This window comes from Octopus sinensis, linkage group LG5 (genome assembly GCF_006345805.1).
Source record: "Octopus sinensis linkage group LG5, ASM634580v1, whole genome shotgun sequence".
Lineage (NCBI taxonomy): Eukaryota > Metazoa > Mollusca > Cephalopoda > Octopoda > Octopodidae > Octopus > Octopus sinensis.
In genome coordinates this window covers 50962652-50988876 of record NC_043001.1, presented here as the reverse complement: position 1 = coordinate 50988876, position 26225 = coordinate 50962652, and the positions used below count along the sequence as shown (strand labels likewise).

Here is a 26225-nt window from a genome sequence, read left to right as displayed (position 1 = left end):
TTTCTGTCTGCCATATCCGCTCACAATGCTTTAGTTGGCCTGAGGCTATAGCAGAAGACACTTGCCTAAGGTGCCATGCAGTGAGACTGAACCTGGAATTATGTGGTTGGGAAGCAAGCTTCTTATCACACAGCCACTCCTGCACCTAATGTTCTAATCAGCCAAAGCCAGCCTATCAAACTTGTCCTTCAATGCTGTTGTAAAATATACAATCACATAATGAAAATTTCAAAGCTATAAAATAATGCATGATTAATTAAAAATAATGTGAATGAAAAAGCATTGAATTTGACAGAGTAATCTGTCAAATTCAATGTGACCATACTATCGGGCACTATCTTGAAATCAACTCTAGAACCTTTTTTTTTAAAGTCTGATGTTTATTTTGACAGTCTTTACTGCACTGCTAAGCTGCAGGGATGTAAACAGCCAACACAGCTTCTCAAAGCATTAAGCTTGTACACACACACAAACACACACACATAGTAGCTTTCATATAGTTTCCAATGTACCAAATTCATTCAGAAGGCATTAATCAACCATTTACATATATAATGGGCTTCTTTCAGTTTCCATCTATGAAATCCACTCACAAGGCTTTGGTCAACAAGGGACAGTAATAGAAGATATTTGTCCAATGTGACCGAACCTGAACTCATGTGATTGTGAAACAAACTTATTAACCACTTAGCTATATCTACCGTGCTAGAAATAGCAAAAGAAATGCAATTTCCCTCAAATTGAGGGAGTTATTGCATAATGAGGTCCTAGATACAATATAGCTTTAAAAAATAATAAAGAAAGTAGTCTCAAGTAGAATACCTTTGCATGCAGATTTACTAAATCAGTGTCAACGTGATAGATGTAGGCATGGCTGTGTGGTAAGAAACTTGCTTCCCAACCACATGGTTTTGGGTTCAGTCTTACTGTCTTACTGTGTGACACCTTGAGCAAGTGTCTTCTACTACAGCCTTAGGCCAGCCAAAGTCTTGTTCCTGTATTTGGTAAATGAAAACTGAAAGAAGCCCATTGTAAATTTATCTGTGTGGTGTGTTTTGTTTGTCACCCAGTACTGCTTAACACTTAGTGTTGATTTGTTTACGTCTCCATGACATAGTGGTTCAGCAAAAGAAACTGATAGAATAAGTACCAGGTTTAACAAAAGTTAAGTATTGGTATTGATTCATTCGATTAAAAATTCGTCAAGGAAGTGCCCAAGTATGGCCACAGTCTACTTACTGATACAAGTAAAAGATAAAAGATGAAACTACACATCAACAACAACCCGATCAACAATAGACATTGAAACAAAGATGAAGATAAGAATGATATTACTGCTGCTACTACTCCTATGATGTTCATGGGAAGTGGGATGGCAACAACAATGATGATGATGATTGATAAATTTGACGATGATGGTGATGATGATAGTCATTTTATTTATAAGTGGCATAGACAACAATGGCTAACAAAGACATGCAGATACATATGCATATTTGCACATGCACTCACACACACATGCACAGAACCTCACAAAACATGTACACATGATGATGGTGGTGATGGTGATTCCTATCATCATAATCATCATCATTATAAAGAGAAGGTGAAACCTAGAGAAAAAGCATCAAGATGAAAACCATTGTTTTTATTGTCAATTATCATTATTGTTATCATCATCATCACCATCATAATCTTAAGCAACAGCATTCATTACATTTATCATATTAATTATCCGTAATCAAAGTGAAATCAAAATCAAAATCAAAGTGAAATTTGATGACAGGTACCCATGCTAGTGGGGTGCAAAGAGCACCATATGAGTGTGATTGTTGACAGAGTGACTAACCGGCTTCCGTGCCAGTGGCACATAAAAGGCACCATTCAAGTGTGATCGTTACCAGCATCGCCTTACTGGCACTTGTGCCCCGTCCTAGTAGGGTTCTAAGAGCACCATACGAGCATGATCGTTGCCAGAGTGGCTAACTGGTTTCCGTGCCGGTGGCATGTAAAAGGCACCATTCGAGTGTGATCGTTACCAGCATCGACTTACTGGCACCTGTGCCGGTGGCATGTGTAAAAAGATTTGAGTGAGGTCATTGCCAGTACCGCCTGACTGGCCCCCATGCCGGCGACACGTAAAAACACCCACTACATTCTCGGAGTGGTTGGTGTTAGGAAGGGCATCCAGCTGTAGAAACTCTACCAGATCTAGACTGGTGCCTGATGCAGCCATCTGGTTCGCCAGCCCACAGTCATACCGTCCAATCCATGCTAGCATGGAAAGCAGACGTTAAACGATGATGATGATGATGAATCAGGCAAAAATTAATGTTTCCATGAACAGTGGGACTATCTTAAATAAAATTACCTCAAGAAAGTCTTTGCCATTTTCCAAACCAAATTTTGGTGAGAATTCAAGTATTAAGTGTTTCATAGTTGACTTTGGGGCAATTTCCCATTCACAGACTACATTAGGAGGGTAAGAAAATGTAGTGCCATAACCAGGGGAACTAACATATCCAAAATTAGAATCAACTTTGAAAGTACAACCTGGAATCAAAGAAAAAAATATTAGCAATTTGTTTCAATATGGGTTCTTAGTTTTATTTTAAGGTTTCATAAAATGTGGTAAATTATAGATGAAAACATCACTTATATATTTATATTCTTATATTTTTTATGTGTTTCAGTTATTTGACTGCAACCATGTTGGAGCACTGCCTTAAAGGGGTTTAGCAAAAGAAACTGACTCCAAGACTTATTCTTTTTAAGCCTAATACTTATTCTATTGGTTGTCAAGCAATAGTGGTTAGGTGGTGGTAGACAAACACAGACACAAAGACTAACATGCATTAATAGATACAAACACACATATGCACACACACCCACATATATATGTATATATATATATATATATATATATATATATATATATATATATATATATATATATATATATTTATTTATATGACAAGCTTCTTTCAGTTTCTGTCTACCAAATCCACTCACAAGGCTTTGGTCAGCCCAAGGCTATATTAGAAGTCACTTGCCAAAGGTGCCATGCAGTGGAAGTGAACCTGAAACCTTGTGGTTGGGAAGCAAGCTTCTTACTACACATAGTCTCTCTCTCAGATACACACACATATCCTTATTTGTATACATATGCATATATATAAACATGTATCTTCTTATATGTAACATATAACTGCAAACACACACACACACACATGTACACATACTTACATGTATGCACACACATACATACACCCACTCACACATATATATTCGTCAATCAAATTCCAATCTAGTCTGATTTTCACATTTTCTTTTTGTTTTTTTTACAATTTTAGAAGTATTTTCATATTTTGCAACAGTTTTCAGGTAAATCTTTATGTAGCGGCATTAACAGACAGTTAGGGTGTTTCATATTTGACAACTGTAATAGAATGACTGAATTTTTCCTTTAAATACTTTCCAGTAGGCTCCAGTGAGATGAAACTTATGAACACTACTTGAATCAATCAACATGCTGCTTATACATCATGGTTTGATGAAGGAGGAACACAGTTGATATTCATAGAAACATTTTAACCAATCAGAGTTACCAACAGAGAATTTTGCTACAGTTAGATGTTGAGAAATATCTTATAATACAAACAGACGTCAAATATTAAGCATTTTAAATGAAATTATATTCAAATTCAGATTAATATTTGTAGACATTTCAGAGTAAAATGGTGTTTCTTTCAACTGACCTTCAGTTAAGTCCCAACAATGATCAGCATCCATTACGATAGTAGCATCACTTTTATCTGCTTTATTAATGTCTACTGTATCATTGTTTTGGAAATGTCTAATATTTGGTAATATACTGGCAGAATCGTTAGTATGCTGGGTAAAATGCTTAGTGGTATTTCACTCATCTTTACATTCTGAGTTCAAATTCTGCCAAGGTCAACTTTCCCTTTCATCCTTTCAGGGTCAATAAGATAAGTACCAGTCAAGCATTGGAGTTGATGTAATCGACTTACCCACCTTCCCCGAAATTATTGGTCTTATGCCAATATTTAAAACCAATATTTGGTTTGACACTTTTGCTTTGTTTAAAAGGGAATTTAGAAGGATACCGATATACTGGTTGGGATGAGTATTTCTTCATTTTGGTGTGGTGAATTTTGATTTCTTTCTTAACTGGAATTCATCAATAATGTTATTTTTATTAACAACAAACTCAAACAACTGTAATATTCGATAAAATTTTTAGATATTACCCCCTTTCTCATGATGGTTGACTGTTGGTGTAGGCATAAACTTCAAGCCTTTTGGAAAAAGTTGAAATTCATTATTATCTAATTTAACCATTTAGTATTCAAACCGGCCATATCCAGCACAAATATTCTACCTTTTTTATGTTCAAACTACCATGTAAGAGGCCAGAATCTGGCTTTTTACACTTACCCTACAATGTCATTCTAAAAATACACAATCCTATCATTGCAATTTCAAAGTTGCAAGATAATGCATGATTAATTCAAAACAATTTGAATACCATAAATCCTCGAGTATAATCCGCATTTTTTCCCCCAAATTTAAAGGTCAAAATCCCTAGTGCATACTATATATGAGGTTAAAAATGAAAAATATTTTCTAAGCAATGTCCAAGTCTCTATTTGCTGTCCAGCAATGTTTATTCAGACGCATTTTGTGATGTTGGGCGCGAAAATACCTTCAGCTAAGTCTGGAAGCAATGAAGTCATAAAAGAATCATCCATAACTTGCAGTAAGCAACATTTATTAAAATGTAAGTATTCAGAACAAAGAATAACATGTAACAAAAACAATTTGCAAACATATTTACAATCCTTATATAACAGTTAAGAACATCACCATTATTGTATTACGCATGCGCAGAAGTGTTTGTTTGACTAGGTGCTGCTGGCTTAATTACGAACAACTCAAGTTAGAGAAGTGGTGCATATTATACACAAGGTTTAGGTTTTGTCAGAGGCACATCTCCCTAAAAATCCCCTGCGTATTATGCTCAAGGGCGGACTATACTCGAGGATTTATGATAAATATGCATTACATTTGACAGAGTAATCTGAATGCTAAAGGGTTAATGAAACTTACCTTTTCTGAATTTAGCAAGAAATCCACGACTTTTGTTGGGAAAGATTCCAGTGTTGTATTTTATATACATAGTATTTTTAGTGGAGATAATGGGTGTTGAGTATTGATAAGCTGCATTTGTGAACTTTACATAAATTTCTGACAGATCAGATTCTCCATTATACACAATAAGTTCATCTTCATTACTCAACATCAAATCTTGGACCTAATTAAAATAAATACAAAAATTTATTTGTCAATCTTACAAATAATTTTTTTTTTAAATTGACATTTTTGAAAATTGGAAATAGTTTTTATAAATATATATCTGAATGGTTTTGGCTGTGTGATTAAGAAGTCCGTTTTGCAATCATGTGGGTTTGAATTCAGTCCTACTGCATGATGAGCAAATGTTTTCATCTATAACCCTGGGCCAACCAATACATTGTGAGTGAATTGAATTTGGTAGATGGAAGCTGTATTAAAGCCTGTCATTATATGCATGTGTGTGTGTGTGTGTGTGTGTGTGTGTGTATGTGTGTAAATATGTGTGTGTCTGTGTCTCCCTGCTACTTGACAACCAGTGCTGTTTTGTTTATACTCCAGTAATTTAGCAGTTCAACAAAAGAAACTCATATAATAACTCATATTCTTAACAAAAAGAATATGTATTGGGTTTGATTTTTATCTGCTAAACCTTTCAAAGGGCTACATAAACTTGACTATAGTCAAAGGATTGAAACGAATAAAAGAATAAAGGAATAGTTTTAAATGCAAGGATTGTCAGAGTGTTGATTAGAATTCCTTGTAGTATTTGTTTGAGCTCTGTCCACTTTGAGTTCAAATCCTTTACTTTTAACTTTCATCTTTTGGGATGGTCAATTAAATAAAGGTCTAAACAAGGATAGTAGATTGGCAGAATTGTTGGAGTATTGGATGTATTTTATCTTTTACTTGTTTCAGTCATTAGACTGCAGCCATGCTGGGGCACTGCCTTGAAAGTTTTTAGTTGAAGGAATTGACCCCAGTACTTATTTTGTCTTTATAAGCCTGGCTCTTATACTATTAGTCTCTTCTAGTGAACCACTAAGTTATGTGGATGTAAACACTAACACCAGTCGTCAAGCAGTGGTAGGAGACAAGCACACACACACACACACACACATGTATACACATATGACGGGTTTCTTTCAGTTTCTGTCTACCAAATCCTCTCATATGGTTTAGGTTGGTTCAAGGCTGTAGTAGAAGACACTTGTCCAAAGTGCCACACAGCATCATTTCTGTATCTTTGAGTTCTGACAGCAAGACCTCCAGTGACACTAATGCCAAGTTTTTGTCAGCTGTTGTTTTTCCATTGGACAATATTGGTAATGTGAGGAGGAGACACTTGCATGCATGGGCAACTGTTGATCTTTCATATAACAACCCAGCCCAAACTTGTACCTCAAGAAGAAACTCTTCAGGTACATGTCCATAGTCTTACAGAACTTAAGGAAGCCCCAAGTACAAATTGTTTTATGTCATTTTCATGATTTCATGAAATACATTCAGATCTGATGAATTTCTTTTGACAAATCATATGTATGTTTAAGGGAAAATGCTCTTTTGCTGTTTTATTATTGATTTCAGTCAGCTGAGTCTGGCAATGCTGGAGCACCCCAAGCTAAAAATCAAAGAGACACATTGTTTAACAATAGTCTCTAAATGCTCTGAAATCATCAGAACACCTGAATTTATCCAACAAGTTCAACAGATCATTGATTACAATCCCTGAAAGTCCATGCGATCAATTGCAAAAAATCTCCATGTGTCAGAAGAAACAGTCAGAAATTTTGTCCATAAAAACATCAGATATAAATCTTATATTATGAGGAAAGGTTAATTAGTCAGAAAAGTCAAAAGAAAATCACTCCAACAGATCTAAAAGGCTCTTAAACTGAAAAATCCAGCAGAAGAAGATTTGATTTGGTTTCTCTCAAACGAGAAAGCTTCAACCAAGATCAAAAAGCTAATAGAAGAAATGACAGATGGTTATGTGCAAGCTCTTCAGAAGTTCCAAGTGTTATGCATACAAAATTTCTTGCAGCTGTTATGGTTTTAGGAGTTGTCAGCAATGAATGACATGTGATGCCAACTTACTTCTTTCCACAAGGCCTTAGAGTTAACTCTGCTGTCTACATTGAGGTCCTGGAAATAATTGTTTACCCCTGGATAGACAGTGTATGCAATGGAATGCCATATGTGTTTCAGTGAGACTCTGCACTATCACACATGGCTCTAGTAAGAAAGGAATGGCCAGCTGAAAATTTTCATGATTACATAACCCCTAACATTTGGCCTCCTAATTACCCAGATCTCAATCCATTGGGCTATTACATATAGAGTGTTTTTGAGAGAGAGGTCAATGAACATGCCCATAACACCAAAGATCCTTTGAAATCTGCCATAGTCAGAGTAATGTCTAAAATGAACCAGGACCACTTGATTAGAGTATGTAGATTATTTAGATCTCATAGAGAAGCAGTTGCTGAAGCTGGGAGTGGCTTGATTGAATGACATTGTAGAAAAGGTTTATTTTTATCCTTATGGCATTTTTTAATAAATAAAGTTATTATCTGTTATTATATGTCTGTTTTTTTTATAAACATAAATCTGTTCTCAAATGTCTTTTGAAAACTTTGTATAGGCCTCTGAGCAGGTATCACCAAGCTTTTGGCAAACTTCTATTCAAGTTTCTCAGTTGCAACAATCACATGCTACACACCTTCCTTCCAAGCACTACTTTAAACAGCAGAATATTAAAACTTAGCGTGCATGCACAACAAAGTTCAAGGTCAATCTGTACCAAGCAGCTTCACTCTGCATGCTTTAGCTTCGTTACAATGGCAACAATCCAGATATTTATTGATCAGACTAGTGGCACGTAAAAAGCACTTCTCAAACGTGATCGATGCCAGGGCTACCTGACTGGCTCCTGTACCAGTGGCACATAAATAGCACTATCTGAATGTGATTGATGCCAGGGCTGCCTGACTGATTCCTGTATCAGTGGCATGTAAAAAGCATCCACTACACTCTTGGAGTGGTTACATTAGGACAGACATCCAGATGTAGAAACATTGCTAGATCAGACTGCTGGCTTTCCAGATCTCAGTCAAACTGTCCACCAATGCCAGCATGGAAAACGGATGTTAAACGATGATGATGATGACGACGATGATGCCACCGCCACCGACGACGATGTAGACATAAGAATAATATTTGTATAGCAGCAGTATACTTATTTCTTTAGCTATTTTTATGTAGCAATTTATGAACAAAGCATCACAGGTTTTCAATGTGCCAGTCACAGGTTCACTGCATGTTTGATAGTAAAATTGACATGAGAGTGTCTGTAGCTCAGTGCAGAACAAATATCAACAGGAAACTTTGTTTGCAAAACACCAGGTCATGGACCAATGTAATGGTTAAATCTCTCTCTCTTATAGGCCTTGTGGTGATTAGATCTTTTAACTTGTTTAACAACACCACCTGAGACTTGAGGACTTTCTTGAGAATCCATTTTGTAGCTAGAAATTAAACCATGTCCCCAGTTTGGAAATAACTCCATACCTTTATGTATATGCTTCTTCTCACAGGAGTAACCCTATGAGTTGTGGTCTCTTTCTCTAACTGTTCCTTCCCATAATCTTTAAGATCCTGCAAAGATCATGGAGGCTTGCACTAGTTTCTAACAAAATTAAAAAACAAGTAAATAAATATCTTACCTGAAGAGTAACAATATCCCCAAAAGGAGCTAATAATAGCCATGTCTTTTCCATATTACCAGGAGGCATATTTGGATACAATGGGGAGTAGATACTCTGATATTCATCTGTAGACATTAATACTGCATCACGTGACAACAAATCAGAGGAATCTTTGAAGCAAAAGAAAAACAAAGGATTTACAACCAAACACCTGTGTTGAACATTAATTGAATAACCTATCCTGCCAGTATTACATGACTGATGAATTACCGCATGGAGATAAAGGTAATATAGTTCAAAAAGTACCTAATTGACAGTACCTAATTTAGGGAGATGGAATGTAGGATATTGTATAGTGTAATAGGTAATGCTGTTGACCAGTAAATGATAGATGCAGTGTTTCCAGTCCCACCACCTTTAGGTAAATTGTTTTTCTCTAAAATTGGCACTTATTAATTATCTAGGCAATATTAATCATTGCTGTGATTACACAGCAAGAAACACTTCCTTATCAACTTCTATGTGATTGATCATTTAGCTAGAAATAATAGCTAAGTCTCCTGCAAATCCCAGTTATCATTTTAAACAAATAAGAACGCATTTTAAAATGAATTACTAGCTATGCCTAATATAATATGATGGTCACTACTGGAATATCTTTAATTATAGATTTGTGTGATCAGAGTTGACCATAACTGAATCAGCAACAGCAAAAACTTGCCAACATTTTTTCTATAGATGTGTAACTCTGGCCCACTTTTCTGAAAAATCTTTCATATTCTTATACAGTTTATCATAAACTGCTCTTGCATCTGTCATCATCATCATTATACATTTTTGCTATTCCAATGTCTTAAGGATTTCAGTGTCTTCATTTAATGGTATATTCTAGTTGAAACTAAAATATTTTAATCAAGAAACATTTTTATAAACTCTCCCACACACACCACCACCACCACCACCAAAAAAAACTCTCTCATTAAAATAGTAAATTGTTTTATCACACTTACCAGTAGCTTCAGGACAAGACTTGACATAGCTATCACAACAACTAGATTCAACTGATAGTGGTACCATGGGGTACAGTTCACATAAACCTTTGTCATGGTTAACTGTTATCATAGAACAATTCTTCAACTTTTCACAAGTTTCCATGCATTTATTTAAGTCACATTGTTCACAGTGGGTTGGCTCACTCTCCAGATGTACATGATGAGGGTATGGGATCCAAGAACATCTTAGACCTAGATATAGAGAAAATCCACAGTTTATTCATTATTCAAAATTCTGAGAACTTAACAACTAATATCAAATGTTTCCAAATCTGGGATCATGAACATCATTTCTCTCTGATTTGTAGAGACATACAATTATTTGTATCTATCCTTGAGGATTCAATGGGAAAACTATATTACCAATGAAGGGGTTCTGCTCCAGGCTGGATGTATATCTATATATGCATGTATATATGTATACATACATATATTCTCTTGTCTTTCGATCTTTTCACTCATCTATTCGCCATTAACACTTTTAGTATGTATTATTATTTACGTTTATATATTTATGTATTATTTATTCACTATTATCTACTTTCATAAGCTAATTGTTTAAATTGACCCTTCAATATATAACTTCCGAAATCTCTCACTCTCTCTCTCTCTCATTTTCTCAGCCTTCATTCCTCCTAAATTCTTCATGTAATTTTCTAAATGGAATTTCTTCTTCCCTCCTGTGTTCTCAAGTTGACTACATATATTTTGTATCATCTCTCTAAATTAACCCTTGCTTGTTCACAGTGTGCCCGCCCATTTCCACCACCAATACCGGATATCTATCTCTCTTCTCTTTCTCTCTCTTCTCCCTCCACCAACACCGATATCTCTCTCTTCTCCCACCACCATTACCAGATATCTCTCTTCTCTCACCGGAAACCCTCTCCCTCATTCATGGTATTCTCTATCATACCTGCAATCTCCTCTCCCTCTCTCTCTCTCCTGGGACAAATGCAACTAGTTTAGCTGCCCACCTACTTAATCGGCTATCTTTCGTCTTGACTCGAAATTTGTCAAGAAACTACTCGGTAATTTCCATAGATGTATCAAAGGGAAAGAGAAAGTTAATGGACCAAACATACATACTTGTTCCAGATGTGTGTGCGTAATTGTTCTTGTGTGTGTGGGTATGTACGGGCGTACTTGTTCCTCTCATCTCACACCGGAAACCCCCTCCCTCACTGGTGGTATTCTCTATCATACCTGCAATTTCTTCTCCCTCTCTCCCAGAACAAATGCAATTAGTTTAGTTTGATGAGGAATAATGAAAGTTATTTTTCAAAAAATTGTCTGGACTTAATATCATCATCATCATCATCATTGTCCAATGTTTGATTCCCATGCCAGTATGCGTTTGAAAATCTGGATGCAAGAATGTCTTACATCCGTATTTATGTATATACATATACACACACACACACACACACACGCACACACACACACACATGCATATATCTTAGGGTTCCAGATGTGTTTATAAGGTTTATAAAGAACCTCCTTATAAACCCATCTGGAACGATAAGATATATGCATGTGTGTGTGTGTGTACATAAATATGGATGTAAGACATTCTTGCATCCAGATTTTCTAACCTATACTGGCATGGGAATCAAACATTGGACAATGATGATGATGATGATATTAAGTCCAGACAATTTTTTGAAAAGTAACTTTCATTATTCCTCATCAAAACAGATCCCCCTTAGAGTAACCACCTGCTCTTGCCATTTTCACAGACCAAGAATCAACTTGTCATCTTCTATTGAAAGAACTGACCAACTGTACAGATATAAACACATTTTTTCTTCTTTCTGTCTTCCTTCCTTTTATTTTCAATTGACATTAAGAAAAAATCACATTTTTCCCCTTTGAAAACATTTTTCTTTCAGAGCTCCCTGGTGAGCTGGCTGAACCAAAGTAAGCATCTGCTCCAGCCACCTACTTAAAAATATTCCTTTTCTTTATCTCCTATTCAAAACATTCCCTTTCAGATACACTGGTACACACACACACACACACACACACACACACACACACACACACACACTTTCTCCCTCCTTGTTTTATGGGAGACCATGGAGGTGCTTGAAAAGTGATAGTCAATTGGAGAAAGGTCTGGGGAATAAGCTAGGTGGGGAAGAACTTTGTAACCAAATTCCCTCAACTTCTGGACTGCTGTTAGTGAAACATATGGCCAAGCATTGTAATGGATTCATGAAGAATGATTGCCCTCTTCTGTTGACCAGTTTGGTATGGAGAGATAGCAGTTTTTCATTCATTTTGGCAATTTTATGGCAATATGTTTCTGCAGTAATGTTTTTTCTGGATTTTAAGAAGTTATAGTAGATGAATCCAGCAGTACACCACCAAACATTCACCATGACCTTCTCTTTGAAGAGCTCCTGTTTATGAAAGGTTTTGGTGCTTCATTTTGGTGCAACTGCTGCAAAGAACATTTTTTATTATTGTACAGAATCCACTTTTCATCACATGTTACAATATGGTCGAGAAATGGATCAGTCTGGTTACAGAGAAGAAGCAATGAGCAAATTTCATATCTGCACATTTTCTCATTTTCATTCAAATCGTGTGGTACCCATTTGTCTAGATTTTTTGATTTTCTGATCGCATGCATATGGTTGCAAGCAGTTTTCTGACTAACTTGAAGTTCTTTTGTCAGTTCTCAAGTGGTTTTATGTTGATCTTTCTTAATCATTGTCTTTAATTGACTGTCACCGATGCCAGATGGGCATCCACTTCAAGGCTCAAATTTCCACTGCAAAATCGTTTAAACCATTTACCTCAAAGGTTGCCTTGCCTCTCTAACAAGACTAGGCAAAACTAATCTGGTTTTCTTTTTCTTTTGTTTCTCTTTTTTAGAGAGAGCTCAGTATTTTAATCATGGCATTTATTTTCGCAGCAACACTACAAACATAATACTCATACATACATAAATTTAATTGAAGCTTTTCTATAAACTCATTGTCTCAATGCATTAGTTCTTTAGTTAACATGTGTGTGTTTGTGTGTGTGTGTGTGTGTGTGTGTGGTGTGTGTGTGTGTGTGTGTAACATAATATAATATAAAAATCTTACCTGAAAGCCACTTTATTTGAAAGGATTTCAGATTTTCTGTAGATTGAACCTGGAGCCTTATAATAATAAAGTTATTGTAACTTAAGATGTATTCAGCAGGTTTTCTTGGTTCCTTTAGAATGGCAGCAAGATAGCTTTCAGAGACTGACCTTGCTCCAACCCAAACTTCAAGCTCTGCTTGATCCTGCAAGATGTCTGTTGATTCAAACTAAGATTATAGAAAAGGTTTTAAAATCAATTATATTTCACTTGCTTGTTGCATATGTAACTAAGTTCATTTCAGATATTTTATTTTTTCTCATAAAAACAAAAGAAATAACATATTCTATCATATCAGATAGAAATTTTTAAGTGAGGATCATCTCAGTATACTAAGATGTTTATAAGATAAAAGAATTACAAGTTTCCTCTATTATATATATGTACAGATAAAAATGTATATAAATATACAAGGATGTATGCATTTCTAAATGTTATGCATGTTATACATAGAAATAACAGCATGAAACAAACATGGAATGTGTTAATATACAAAACACTTACCCAGATTTGAAGCTTGCTGCCAACTTTTCCTTCTATGATCCATTGACAGCTCAACGACTTTGCAAGTCTTTGAATAATATTTGTAAGTTTAATTTCACCCTCAGATTGTTTCAATAAAAATTGGCAGTCTTCAGCTTTAAAACAAATTTTCAGTAAAGCAAAAAGTGTTATTGATAATAATTTACTGAAGCAAAAACAACAAATGTCTCATCTCCCCCCAAGCACATACCATACATTCTTTCCTCCCCCTCCTCACCTTTTTATTGAGTTTTGATGTCCCCTGAAGTTAAGTTCCTCCTTATATACATTTTTGCCTCAACCCTTCCTCCTCAGAATAGCAACCTTCTGGGATTATTTAAAATGTTGACTGACAAAATTCAAACATAGCATACACCACCTCATTGATCTTTTCATCTGGAAAGATCTTTTTCATCTGGAAATAACACTGACATCTCATTTTAACAGATACATCTGGCAAAATTACATTAAAAATATCTTGAAATACTAAAGAGTAAATTTATTCAATAAAATCGCCATTGGCTTCGACCACGGCTTCCAGACAACTTCAGAATCTCCTGCAACTCTTCTGGACCGTCTCCTTATTTAGGTTGAGGAATGCTGCCATAATCCTCACCTTTAGTTAATCTTTGGTGTTTCAAGGAATTTTGTTGGTCTCTCACTCAACTGCATCCAACACCTAATAATCAAGGGGGTTGCAGTTTGGAGAGTTAGGTGGCCAGATGTTAGGGGTGATATGGTCACAGAAATTGTCTGACAGCCATGACTGGGTTCTCCTGTTTGTGTGGCATAGTGCAGAGTCCTGTTGCCAAACACATGGTCTTCCATTAGCCATCCTTTTGACCCAGGGCAGCACTACTTCCTCTAGGTACTTGATTTAGGCTTCCATGTTGAGTCTGAGGCCATGTGGGAAGATGAATAGAGGCATAATGTTACCATCACTAGCGATCACTCTAAACACTATGATGTTGACTGGTCTTTCGATTTTTATTACTCTTGGTACATGTCCTCAGATTGCACTGTCCTCAAATTGCACTGTCTTCAGATTGACACTCAAACACTCTGAAATGTTCATATTGGAACTTCCGATGTGAATGCCAAGCAGTACAGCATGTCGTTTACAAATTTCTGGCGGAGTGATTTGTGTTATGGTGCTGTTTTTCTCACAGACAGTGCCCAACTGACCCTACCATTCTGTGTAGTCAACAAAATCAAAAACAAACAATGCACATGTGCAAAATTAAAAACATAAAATAGCAACAGCTTACCCATCGCACCCTGTACATATAAACTTAAACAAACACAATGTATGTGTATATATATATATATTTATATCATCATAACCATCTTTAACATCTGCCTGCCATGCTGGCATGGGTTGGACGGTATATATGTATATATATATATATATATATATATATATATAGTTAATCCAAACAAGAAAACACAAAAAAAACACAACAATGCGAGGACGTAGAACAAATATAGTATTATTGGACGTTCGGGAACGAAGGGAAGAAGGAGGGTTTAACGTTTCAAGCAGAGCTCTTCATCGGAAACATAGGAGAAGGAAAGATCCAGAGAAGGGAAGACAGAGGAAAAAAATCGCCAACGGTACACACGAGGTCACATTTTGAAAGACCGGAAGGAGAAATATATATATATATATATATATATATATATATATATATATATATATATATTTGCAATCCATGTTTCATAGTTAATTTATACTCACTGTTAATAGGTCAATTACTGCAGTATCTGTCCTGAAATAACATCTGTTATTGACTTGTGTTTTTAAAACAATAAATGTCAGAGTGAGCAGGAGTGGCCAAAAAGGAATCAAAATGCTTTTCTGCTCACACAAAAACACATGCACATGCATGAATACACACATATACATACACATGCATTCAAGCACACATGCATATACATGCACATGCATACAGGCACACACATATAAATGCACATGCATACAGGCACACACATATAAATGCACATGCATACAGACACACACATACACACACACACACACACACACACACACACACACACACGTAATATGATCAAAAAGGAATATAGAAAATGGCCAGCGAAATGTATCTGAACAACATAGACAAATGCAAATATATCAAATACCCGACACCATGAATTCTTGATTTATTAAAATTATCTCCACCTCTTTAGGATGGATCATAATAAGCACAAGTCAATTGAGACTAATGTCCACTTGAGATGGGGAGATAGTCTTGACAATCAGAACTCTGCACAGTTGAAATGCCATTAAAGAAAAGGACAGGCTTATTGTTTGGATGATAAGAGGGCATTCGTGGACACATGTTTCTGCCTCAAAAGCCATCATCAGTGCAACAATTGTCTGACCTTATCTCCAGTAACCAAAGGACTTAGACTTATACAAAAAAATGTAGAACACATTTATGGCCTAGGTAATCTGCATAATATAAGCAAAAATGAACTAAGAGAAATAACTCAGAGTAGGAATAGATAAATACATATGTGTATGTATGTGTGTGTGTGTGTGAAGGCACATGGCTCAGTGGTTAGAGCATTGGGAGGCTCAGAATTCCAATTCAAACAAGAAGAGTGGTTCATAATTAAAACCAACTTCACTTGTGCATCTGAGAATTTAATTTATGCTATAACTTGCTCAGGATGAGGATATAACTATATAGGACAGACAAGCATGAAACTTAGACAGAGAGCCATACTACATAAGAAATAGACCTGTTTCTCAAAGTACAGACAGGTACCCTTGAGTAAACACACAGAAAGATGCGCAGGGAATCTCAAACCAAATTTCACAGATTTCCCCATCTACCAGTGCAAAGAAACAATTTCTGTACAAGAACGTTTAAATAACGAAAATTTACTTATCGAAAAATACAGAACACACCTAAATATGAACATATAACCAACTTAGGTGTCAGTATATACTTCAATTCATAATCACATATCCATCACTCTACATATTTCATCTCACTGCTTTAATTTATGAGTTTTTGTATGTTTATTTATCTCACCCCAAAAAAGAGCAATTATCTCCCCTGTCCCAAGTAACAACTATCACCAATTACCCCCCGCCTTCGATTTTTCTATTAGCTGATTCATCTACAAACTTTCATGCAAAAACATGGACTAAAGTCCTCTTAAGAAAATAAGAAAATATGAAATTACAATAATTTCAATGTTATGATTAGCAAAAGTGAAACTTGTAGACTACCACAATACTCTTTCATTGAAAATATATGAAAACTATATAAACTGCGTGCATTTTCCTTCTTTTATCATATATATATATATATAATCACAGTAGCTTCTAAGTCACTGTGCCAAGAAAGGCTGTACATGGTCACTTGAGAAGCTAAAAATAGATGCCAAATTTTTTTTCAACACATATATCACCATCTTAGATATCATACTGAATAAAAAGTAAGCAATGTTTTGAATCATAAAATTCATCATAATATATTTCAACAATGTGGAAATATTATTCATCCAAGTAAGTACCGTTATAATCAACACATTTTTACCAATGAGTTACAAATTTGTTTATTCCAGTAACATAAAAATCTGGAGTTCTGGAACTGATGAACTCTTTGAATGCATTTTCAGTTTGGGTTTGGTTTTTAAACTCCTTGTTTCATGGCAAACCATCAAGGAACTTGAAAAAGTGGTAGTTGGTAGGTAGGAGAAAGATCTGGGGAATAAGGTGGGTGGGGAAGAACTTCATAGCCAAGTTTCTTCAACTTCTGGAGTATCATTGGTGAAACATGTTGTAGAGCATTGTCATGGAGAGTGATTAGCCCTCTTCGCTTGATAGGATGGAGAAGTAACAGTTTTTTGTTCGTTTTGGAAATTTCATGGCAATATGTTTCTGTAGTAATGGTTTTTCTGGGTTTTACGAAGTTATTGTAGATGAGTCCAGCAGTACACCACCAAACATTCACCATAACCTTTTCGAAGAGCTCAGATTTGGGGAAGGTTTTCAGTATTTCATTTTGGTCCAACCACTGCAAAAAACAGTTTTTATTATTGTGCAGAATCCAATTTCCTCACAATATGCTCGAGAAATGGATCAGTCTGGTTACAGAGAAGTGATGAACAAATTTTATATCTGTGCATTTTATGATTTTCATTCAAATTGTGTGGTACCCATTTGTCTAGATTTTTTGATTTTCCAATCGCATGCAAATGGTTGCAGTCAATTTTATGGCTAACTTGAAGTTCTTTTGCCAGTTCTCAAGCAGTTTTATGCAGTTGTTTCTTAATGACAGTCTTTTATTGATTGTCATCAATGACAGATGGGCATCCACTATGCTCACAATGTTCAAGGATGAAGTCTCCACTGTGAAATCATTTAGACCATTTTCGAGCTGATTGCTCACTGGTCATTTCCTCACCAAACATTTAATTGATATTGCAAGCAGTTTCAGCTGCTTTACGTCCTTTTTTGAAGTTGAATAGCAAAATTACTTGAATATCACACTTTGACAGTTCCATTTCAGATGATTGTAACAACGGTAAAAAAATATCAATGTTAATTCATTGATGCATTTGGACAAGTCTAATTCTGTATTATCAGACAATTGCAAAAAATGTTTAAAAAGAATTCAAAACTGCAAAAATCTGGTACAAATTCTTCATGATTCAAAACATTGCTTAATTTTTACTCAACCTGATATAAACATGCCACATTCAATAATGTAGTGAAGATACCCAAAATAGTGTGATGATCAAGGCTGGAACACATTTCTTGGTAGGCTTTACTCAATCATGGTTAAGCCTAGGATTAAACAAAAATGGTTTAAATTAATGACAGAAATTAAAAGACTAGGTTACCCACCATTTAATTGAGATAAATGAGGGGTTGTTAAATGAAGCAGAGATGTTGGTGGTGTTGAAGTTTGTGTTATTGGTGGTGTGGAAAGCTTGTCACTTGTAATTTTTTTGTCTTAATGTGTTGGAAAGCTAATCATTTATAATAACTTTTGTGTTCAAATGTCTTAATAACAATATACTCACCACAGTCGGCTTCATCCAGACCATTCTCACAATCAGTATGGCCATCACATACTTTGCTTCTATCCAGACATCTTCCTTTACGTTGGCCCGTCAGGCCACAGTTAAATGTGTCTAAACAGGACAAATTCAATTATCAAATCATATAGCCTTTTTATTTTTAGAATTGTCAAAGTTTCATTTAGCTTATATATATGTATACTATAATTCTAGGTTTATCATAGTTCATTCACATAGACTGATTCACTGATGATGACATGGCTAATGGGTAACTTTAGACACCTCAGACTGTGCCTGGCAATCAAGCTGAAACCAATTTCTGGCTATCTTATTGGTCAACTAGAGGTGTTTGTCATAGAGTTTCTCTCTGATAACTATCTATATTGGTAGGAGAGAACAAGGGGCACTGTGACCAGCCACCCCAGGAAACTCAAGAAGAGAATTATTATAGAACTGAAACAATTCAATGAAAAGTAGGGGAACATTGTTCCCTCTGCGTATTACACCACTTCCATCAATGGTTAATCTACTCGTCATTCAGATATAGTAACCTGTTGGAACTGATTCTGAGAACCTTCTAAATTTGCAGTAATTTTCACATGGAGACATTAATTCTGAGTCTGATTACTCACAGCTCAGATTGTCCAACACCCTGAAGGAATATATTTGCTGGAAAGACTGTAAAAATCTTTCATCATCAGATAAAAGACATTAAATCAAACATCTAAATAACTCAAAACAGCTCCAGGCCTTGAATTTCTTCTACTTGCACACAAACATTTAGCACTTAAACATTTAAACTGGCCATAGCCAACTCAGGTATTCCATCTGCTTTATGTTAAAACTGGCCATATTAGGCTTCTCACATCTCCCTACAATGTCATTCTAAAAATAAGCAATCGAATCAGCAATATCTCAAAGCTACACGATAATAATGCATGATTAGTTCAAAGCAATGTGAATAAATAAGCATTACAATTGACACAGTAACCTGGATGTTAAAAGGTTAATGTTTGCATTATGAATACATTCGATCAAATTCCTGAGTTCACAGCTGGAGCAGTTGCCTCCAACGTTAATGCCATATGTATTCAAGAACATTGATTCCTTCATGATGAATTAGATCTCAAATATCATGAGGTTGGTAATGCTTAGAATCTTATGCGTACCTCTGCATGAAAAAACTATTGTTGTATCAATTAGTGGAGTTGGTATACTTCTTAACCTGCAAACATCCAAGTCTTTAAATAAGTTTGAAAAAATTTTCCTGAGAAAATAATTGCCACTTTCAATAGGAATCCTTGTATAACTGAGATCTCCTGCTATAGTCAGACTAATATTTGTGACAAAAGAGTAGTACATATGTCTTGGAAATTCTCATTCACTTGATAAATATCAAAGTATCAAAGGGCAAAATATAAAGTATAAATTGGATGTAATAGAAATCAGAAATATGAACTCCAAAAATCCACTAAAAGACCATTACATTTGATAGAGTAATTAGAATGCAAAAGGGCTAAATATTTACTTTTGTCTTTGATGACATCATCATCATTATCAACTACTACTACTACTACTACTACTACTACTACTACTACTACTACAAAAACAAACAGAATTAGTTATAGTATATAAATTTAAAATTCTGTACCAACCTTTTGGGCATGCTGGCTTCTGGCAAATAAATGGTTCTGGGTTGCTACAACGATTTAAAGACCATTTCCATTGTTCGTTTGAATATTTTAAATTGCAACATTTTCCTTGTTCTAGGCTGGGTTGGCTGTCTCCCCACAAACCAAATGCAACACTACTTTCAGATCCATCACTCCAAAATGGTTTGGTGATATTTGTCACAGATTTCTGAGCATTTAGATATGTGTAACCTTAAAAATATATCAGCAGCAGAGTGAAACACAAAGATTAATATGTATACATACATACATATATATATATATATATATATATATATATAAACAGCACACAATCTCAGATCAGGTCACATGCTATGCAAGTACATCTCCGTAATATATATATATATTGTTTTAAAATATATATGTAAACATGGTTTATTCATGATACACTTGTAAAAAAATGCATTGCTAAAAGTGTGTATACCATGTAATTATACATGTTTGTGTGTGCATGTGTGTGTGTACATTTGTGTGTGCATATATATGTGTGTGTGTAGAATGTAACCGTTGAAGCATCTAGAAAGTTTTATGCAAATGAAGTATCTTGAATGCCAATCCAGTAATAATAAATGCATAGGGTTAAGATCGAATTTGAGAGAGAAAAAAATAGAAGAAAGCCACCTGTATAACTTGAACCAAACATCTTCTGTAACCATTAAACTAATGCCCCTTTTTGAGTTTCCTCTAGATGCTTTAGTGTTACAAGTGAGAAAAAAAACCTTGCATCTGGCATTAAGAAGAATTCCTACAATGCTGATTATCAGCATCATTATCACCATCATCATCATTGTCATCGTCATTGTTGTCATCATCATCATTGTCATCATCAGTATTATTTGATGTCCATCTTCCATGCTAGCATGGGTTGGACAGTTTGACAGAATGCAATGTGACCGAGAACTGCATTGTGCTCCAATGTCTGCTTTGGCATGGTTTCTGTGGCTGGATGCACTTACCAATGCCAACCATTTTACAGCATGTACTGGGTGGTTTTTTTTTTTTTTCATGCTAGCTGTGTTATTGAGGTCATTATGTAGTTTACAGGATTATGAAAACTGGGGTGAGAGTTAGGTACATGCTAAGGGACAAGGGGCAGCTAAACTGTGAGAAGGCGGGGTAGGGTTATAACAGAGCCTTGTAAAGGACCTGCATAGCTATTCACATTTAGTAGAAGGGGAAGAGAAGAAAGAGAAAATGATGAGTAGGAACCATAGAGAGATAACCCATTTCTAATTTCCACAAAATTTATTCCTTCACAAGTGATTGTAGAATAGCCTATTAAATAACACAAAATTCTCTAAAATCCAAGCAATGGGGCAGTATTAAACTAGGGTCCAAGATGCCTGCTGCTCACCATTGTTTTGTTCAGGAATACCAGAAGTTATTTTATATCCTAACATACAAGATTTATTGCCAAAATAATACTGTTAATCCCAAATGACTTTACAAAGGTTTCCTATCCTCTGATTGAACAGCCTTAGTCATAGTTCTTCCCAATTCCCATAGAATATCAGATGATGAGAGATCTCCACATAACATGGTTGAAAACCCTTTCAAGAACACTCTCTTCCAGCTAGGCCAATATTTACCAGGTCTCACCTCTTACATCCCTTCTCTAGCTTCCACTTGAGAGGGACTCTCTCTGGCTTCTTGTTGAACCATGCACAGTACATGGCTAAGCATCTTCTGTTATCTCACAACAATAGTATTTATACTGCTTGGCACTATCCCCAACACTGTTACACTTGGTCCACAATGTGGTCATACCAAGAAATACCCAGTATTATCTCAAAGCAATGACTGCTGAAAATACTAGCTGTTCCATTGGTAATACTCTTTTACTCGTTTCAGTCATTTGATTGTGGCCATGCTGGAACACTGCCTTTAGTCGAGCAAATCAACCTCAGGACTTATTCTTTGTAAGCCTAGTACTTATTCGATCGATCTCTTTTGCTGAACCGCTAAGTTACGGGGACATAAACACACCAGCATTGGTTGTCAAGCGATGTTGGGGGGGACAAACACAGACACACAAACACATACGCACACACATACATATATATATATATATATATATATATATATATACGGCAGGCTTCTTTCAGTTTCCGTCTACCAAATCCACTCACAAGGCTTTGGTCGGCCCGAGGCTATTGTAGAAGACGCTTGCCCAAGGTGCCACGCAATGGGACTGAACCCAGAACTATGTGGTTCATATGCAAGCTATTTACCACACAGCCACTCCTACTCCTATATGATCAAAGTTATTCTAACTATGACCTTTCCATCTAATTATATATCAAGGATTATATTATCTCGTAAGTCTTTCCTTTTTATAAGATAATGTGTGAATCGAGATATCTGCTTCTTCCAAATTTTCAAAATGACTCCTTGAACCTCATTTAATGAAACAGAAACAATGATGTGTTTGTTGTTGTTTAGCACCAGTCCTTCTTAACAGAGATTTTGGTGCTATTTCTACCAGGTTAAGCAACGATGCTGAAGCCTCACATTGGTTTGAGAGGTTAATATTTGAAAGTGTCAGAGGGCGATGAACTGGCAGAATCATTAGCATGGCAGGTGAAATACTTAGTGACATTTCGTCCTTCTTTACATTCTGAGTTCAAATTCTGCTGAGGTTGACTTTGTCTTTCATCCTTTCAAGGTTGACAAAATAGGTACCTGTTGAACATTGGGTTGATGCAATCAACTTAAGACCTACTACAAAATTGCTGGCCTTGTGCCAGAATTGGAAGCCAATATTAGAGAGAGTCATTAGGATGTGTCAGCAAAATGTCTTAGTGGAAAGTATTGTTAGAAAGTGTCTGAAGAAAGTGCTGGTAGAAATTGTTGGTAGAAAATGTCAGCAGCAGAGAATGTCTGTAGAAAGTGTTGATAGAGGTATTGGCTGAAAATGTCAGTGGAAAATGTTGGTAGAAAGAGTCACCAGAAGATGTCACCAGAATTCTAATCAATCATGTTAAGAAGCACAAAATGTTGCTGCTCAGCTTGCATGGACATGAATGGAGTTATGCAGAACTGAGAAGAAGATATCAGGTGGTAAAGGCTATAGTGAAATCTGTAGGACTGGTCAGGTAGAGAGGTGGTGGGTTTTGTATGGCAGTAGTGGTGGTGTATTGAATATCTTGTTAAATGTAACAGAAGATTCAATGTAATCCTCTAAGACAGCCAGCACAATTATAAACTCACTTCCACAACGAAAAAAAAAAACATTGAGAAGTAAAATGTTGTTGGGGTCATCACAGCAATAGCAATAATAAACACAATGTCGTAGGCATAGGGATGAAGAAGGTGATGATGATGATGATGATGATGATGATACTGGTGGTGGTGGTGGTGGTGGTGGTGGTGGTCATAGAGATAACAACATATAAAAGCTACAGTAGAAATAAAGAAAAATGCAATTAAACTAATGAGTGATATTTACCAATCCATGCATTAACATAGTTTCTGTTTAGTTTACTGATGGTATCTCCAAGCCTCTTATTGACATGATACCCTAAAGGTTCAGCTAGAATTGATGAATAGCTACAAAGAAAATCATGGCAAATATTAAACATACAGATTGTAGATATGTATTTCTGATATGTATATCCTTATATATATATATATATATATATATATATATATATTATTTTACTCTTTTACTTGTTACAGTCATTTGACTGTGGCCATGCTGGAGTACCGCCTTTAGTTGAGCAAATCAACCTCAGTACTTATTCTTTGTAAGCCTAGTGCTTATTTTATTGGTCTCTTTTGCCAAACATCAACATCTGTCATCAAGCAATGTTGGGAGAAAAACACAGACACATAAGCATATATACACACACACACACATATATATATATATACATATATAACAGGTTTCTTTCAGTTTCTGCCTACCAAATCCACTCACAAGGCTTTGGTTGGCCTGAGGCTAAAGTAGAAGACACTTACCCAAGGTGCCATGCAGTGGGACTGAACCCGGAACCATATGGTTGGTAGGCAAGCTACTTACTACACAGCCACTCCTGCACAAAGTCTGAGACACTTACAGCACCTAGGTTTTCCAAGCAATCACCCATCTAAGTACTCATTAGGCTCAATGTTGCTTAACTTCGGTGACCGAATGAGAACTGATGCATTCAACGTGATATGGCCATAAGCACACACACACACACACACATAAACACACACACACACACATATATATATATATATATATATATATATATATATATATATATATATATATAAATAGATAAAATGGTAGCAAAGAAATTTTCTAAACTTTTTTGCTACTCAGGAATTTATAGATAAAACGAGTTATGAATACCCAAATTGTGAAGTCAGTTATGTAATATCATGGAATTAGTTACCCAATAGTAAGAATTCAAATAAAGTAGCCTGAAAAGGGCTTTAATGTGTTCCCAGTGTATATAGATCATAGGAGGAAATACTAATAAGGTTATACTAAAATCGTGAAGCATGTTATGTAATAACAGACTAACCAGGTATGAGATAATAACAATTCAAAGTAACTAACTCTAAAAAGGGCTTTTGTGCATTCTCAGAGAATATTACCCTCAGGGGCACTAGTGTTGGTATATTCGTGAATAAGTCACTAACTGAAATAAATGTATCTATTGTTTAGGAAAATACTAGCTACTTGATTAAGGGTTGTACTGGATAAATGGCAAAAATAACTCTAACAGTTCAAATACTAAAAAGTAAGCATACTCAATTTAGTTTTTACCAATTAATTTAGGAAAATGAATGGGTTATTTCCCTTGGCTATATATAAGGATCCATTCCAGGGGCCCTATTATGGATTTTTTTCACCAGTCTGAGTATGCCGTGAGGTTTCCAGCCATGAGTTCTACTCATGTGTCAAGTTTCATCAAAATCGATAAAACTCCACAAACACACCCACAGACAGAATTTTCCACATATGTAGTGTATATATATATATACACACACACACATACACACACATACACACACATACACACACACACACATATATATATATATACATACATATACATATATATATACATATATATATGTGTATGTGTGTATATATAAATATATATATATATATATATATATATATATATATATATATATATATATATATATATGATGGATTCTCGTACCATGAGCTACAAATGAGAGTTCAGTAAAATAAAGGGGTAGTCATGTTCTATGGACAAGCATGTGCCTCTTGAGGTCTGCTGGTACCTTGCAACCCACTGGCAAATGGAACATGTTCAGGATTCAGCTTGCTCAAGTGCTTGTGGATCCTTTACTACATGTTTTTTTTTGAGTGGATGGCCAGGCCTGTTATGCAACATGCCACATAACCATAACAACAGTTAAGGTTTCATTTAGAGGAGCAGCGTTTTGTTACTGTGCCTTCATGTTTGCATGAAATTTGTCTGAGTTGACTTTGCTCAAATCTTTGAACTGAGAAGAAGCAGGACTGGTGCCAGGTTCTGCATTTTGATGCTTTGTTTTCCCAGGAAGAAAAGGGAATGTTGCATCACTTCAGATTGCCTTTTAGTTTGTCTTTGAATCAGCTTTCCAAATGACCTTGTTGGGAATTAACCAAAGGGAAGTTGCTCTGGAATTCTGATATAACTCATACATGAGACATGAACTGACCGTCTAAGTTCAGCTGCTAGGGATAGCAGCAACTCATCTCCCCATAAATGATATATAGAATAAGAGCCTGAACAGGTGCTGTTATCACGATTAGCCAATAAGCTTGTTAAGAAATATATATTAGCAATAGAGGCAGTATATATACTGAGAGGTAATATCTATCCCCACTTAAATATGGAAGTTCTATTAGAACAAACTATGGTAGATACTATGAGAGAAACACTCATATTGGCTTAGGTGCAAAAT

General features: G+C 35.6%; 1 protein-coding gene, 1 long non-coding RNA gene and 1 pseudogene across 6 annotated transcripts in view; 1 reads left to right on the top strand and 2 right to left on the bottom strand.

Annotated features, from left to right (window-relative positions):
• Positions 1 to 26225, bottom strand: part of LOC115212292 — a 284252-nt gene that overhangs the window by 173832 nt on the left and 84195 nt on the right. For 4 of the 5 annotated variants that reach the window (XR_003881705.2, XM_029781135.2, XM_036503427.1 and 1 more), the window contains exons 4-12: positions 23758 to 23858; positions 20274 to 20501; positions 18622 to 18732; positions 13558 to 13691; positions 13015 to 13222; positions 9875 to 10108; positions 8883 to 9034; positions 5134 to 5338; positions 2372 to 2553 (exon numbers count right to left, since the gene is read on the bottom strand). Coding sequence is in view for 4 of the 5 variants with exons in the window: in XM_029781135.2 (XP_029636995.1) it covers positions 2372 to 2553; positions 5134 to 5338; positions 8883 to 9034; positions 9875 to 10108; positions 13015 to 13222; positions 13558 to 13691; positions 18622 to 18732; positions 20274 to 20501; positions 23758 to 23858 (1555 nt within the window). In the remaining variant the exon portion in view is untranslated. Of the gene's footprint in view, positions 1 to 2371; positions 2554 to 5133; positions 5339 to 8882; positions 9039 to 9856; positions 10109 to 13014; positions 13223 to 13557; positions 13692 to 18621; positions 18733 to 20273; positions 20502 to 23757; positions 23859 to 26225 lie in introns of those variants that run through there. The other variant, XM_036503428.1, reaches the window with a different exon arrangement.
• Positions 896 to 25284, top strand: LOC118763677. Its single transcript, XR_004999441.1, has 3 exons — positions 896 to 1031; positions 14267 to 14269; positions 25270 to 25284. It is a non-coding gene; the product is annotated as an uncharacterized LOC118763677 (long non-coding RNA).
• On the bottom strand, positions 24361 to 24479 carry LOC115212499 (annotated as a pseudogene).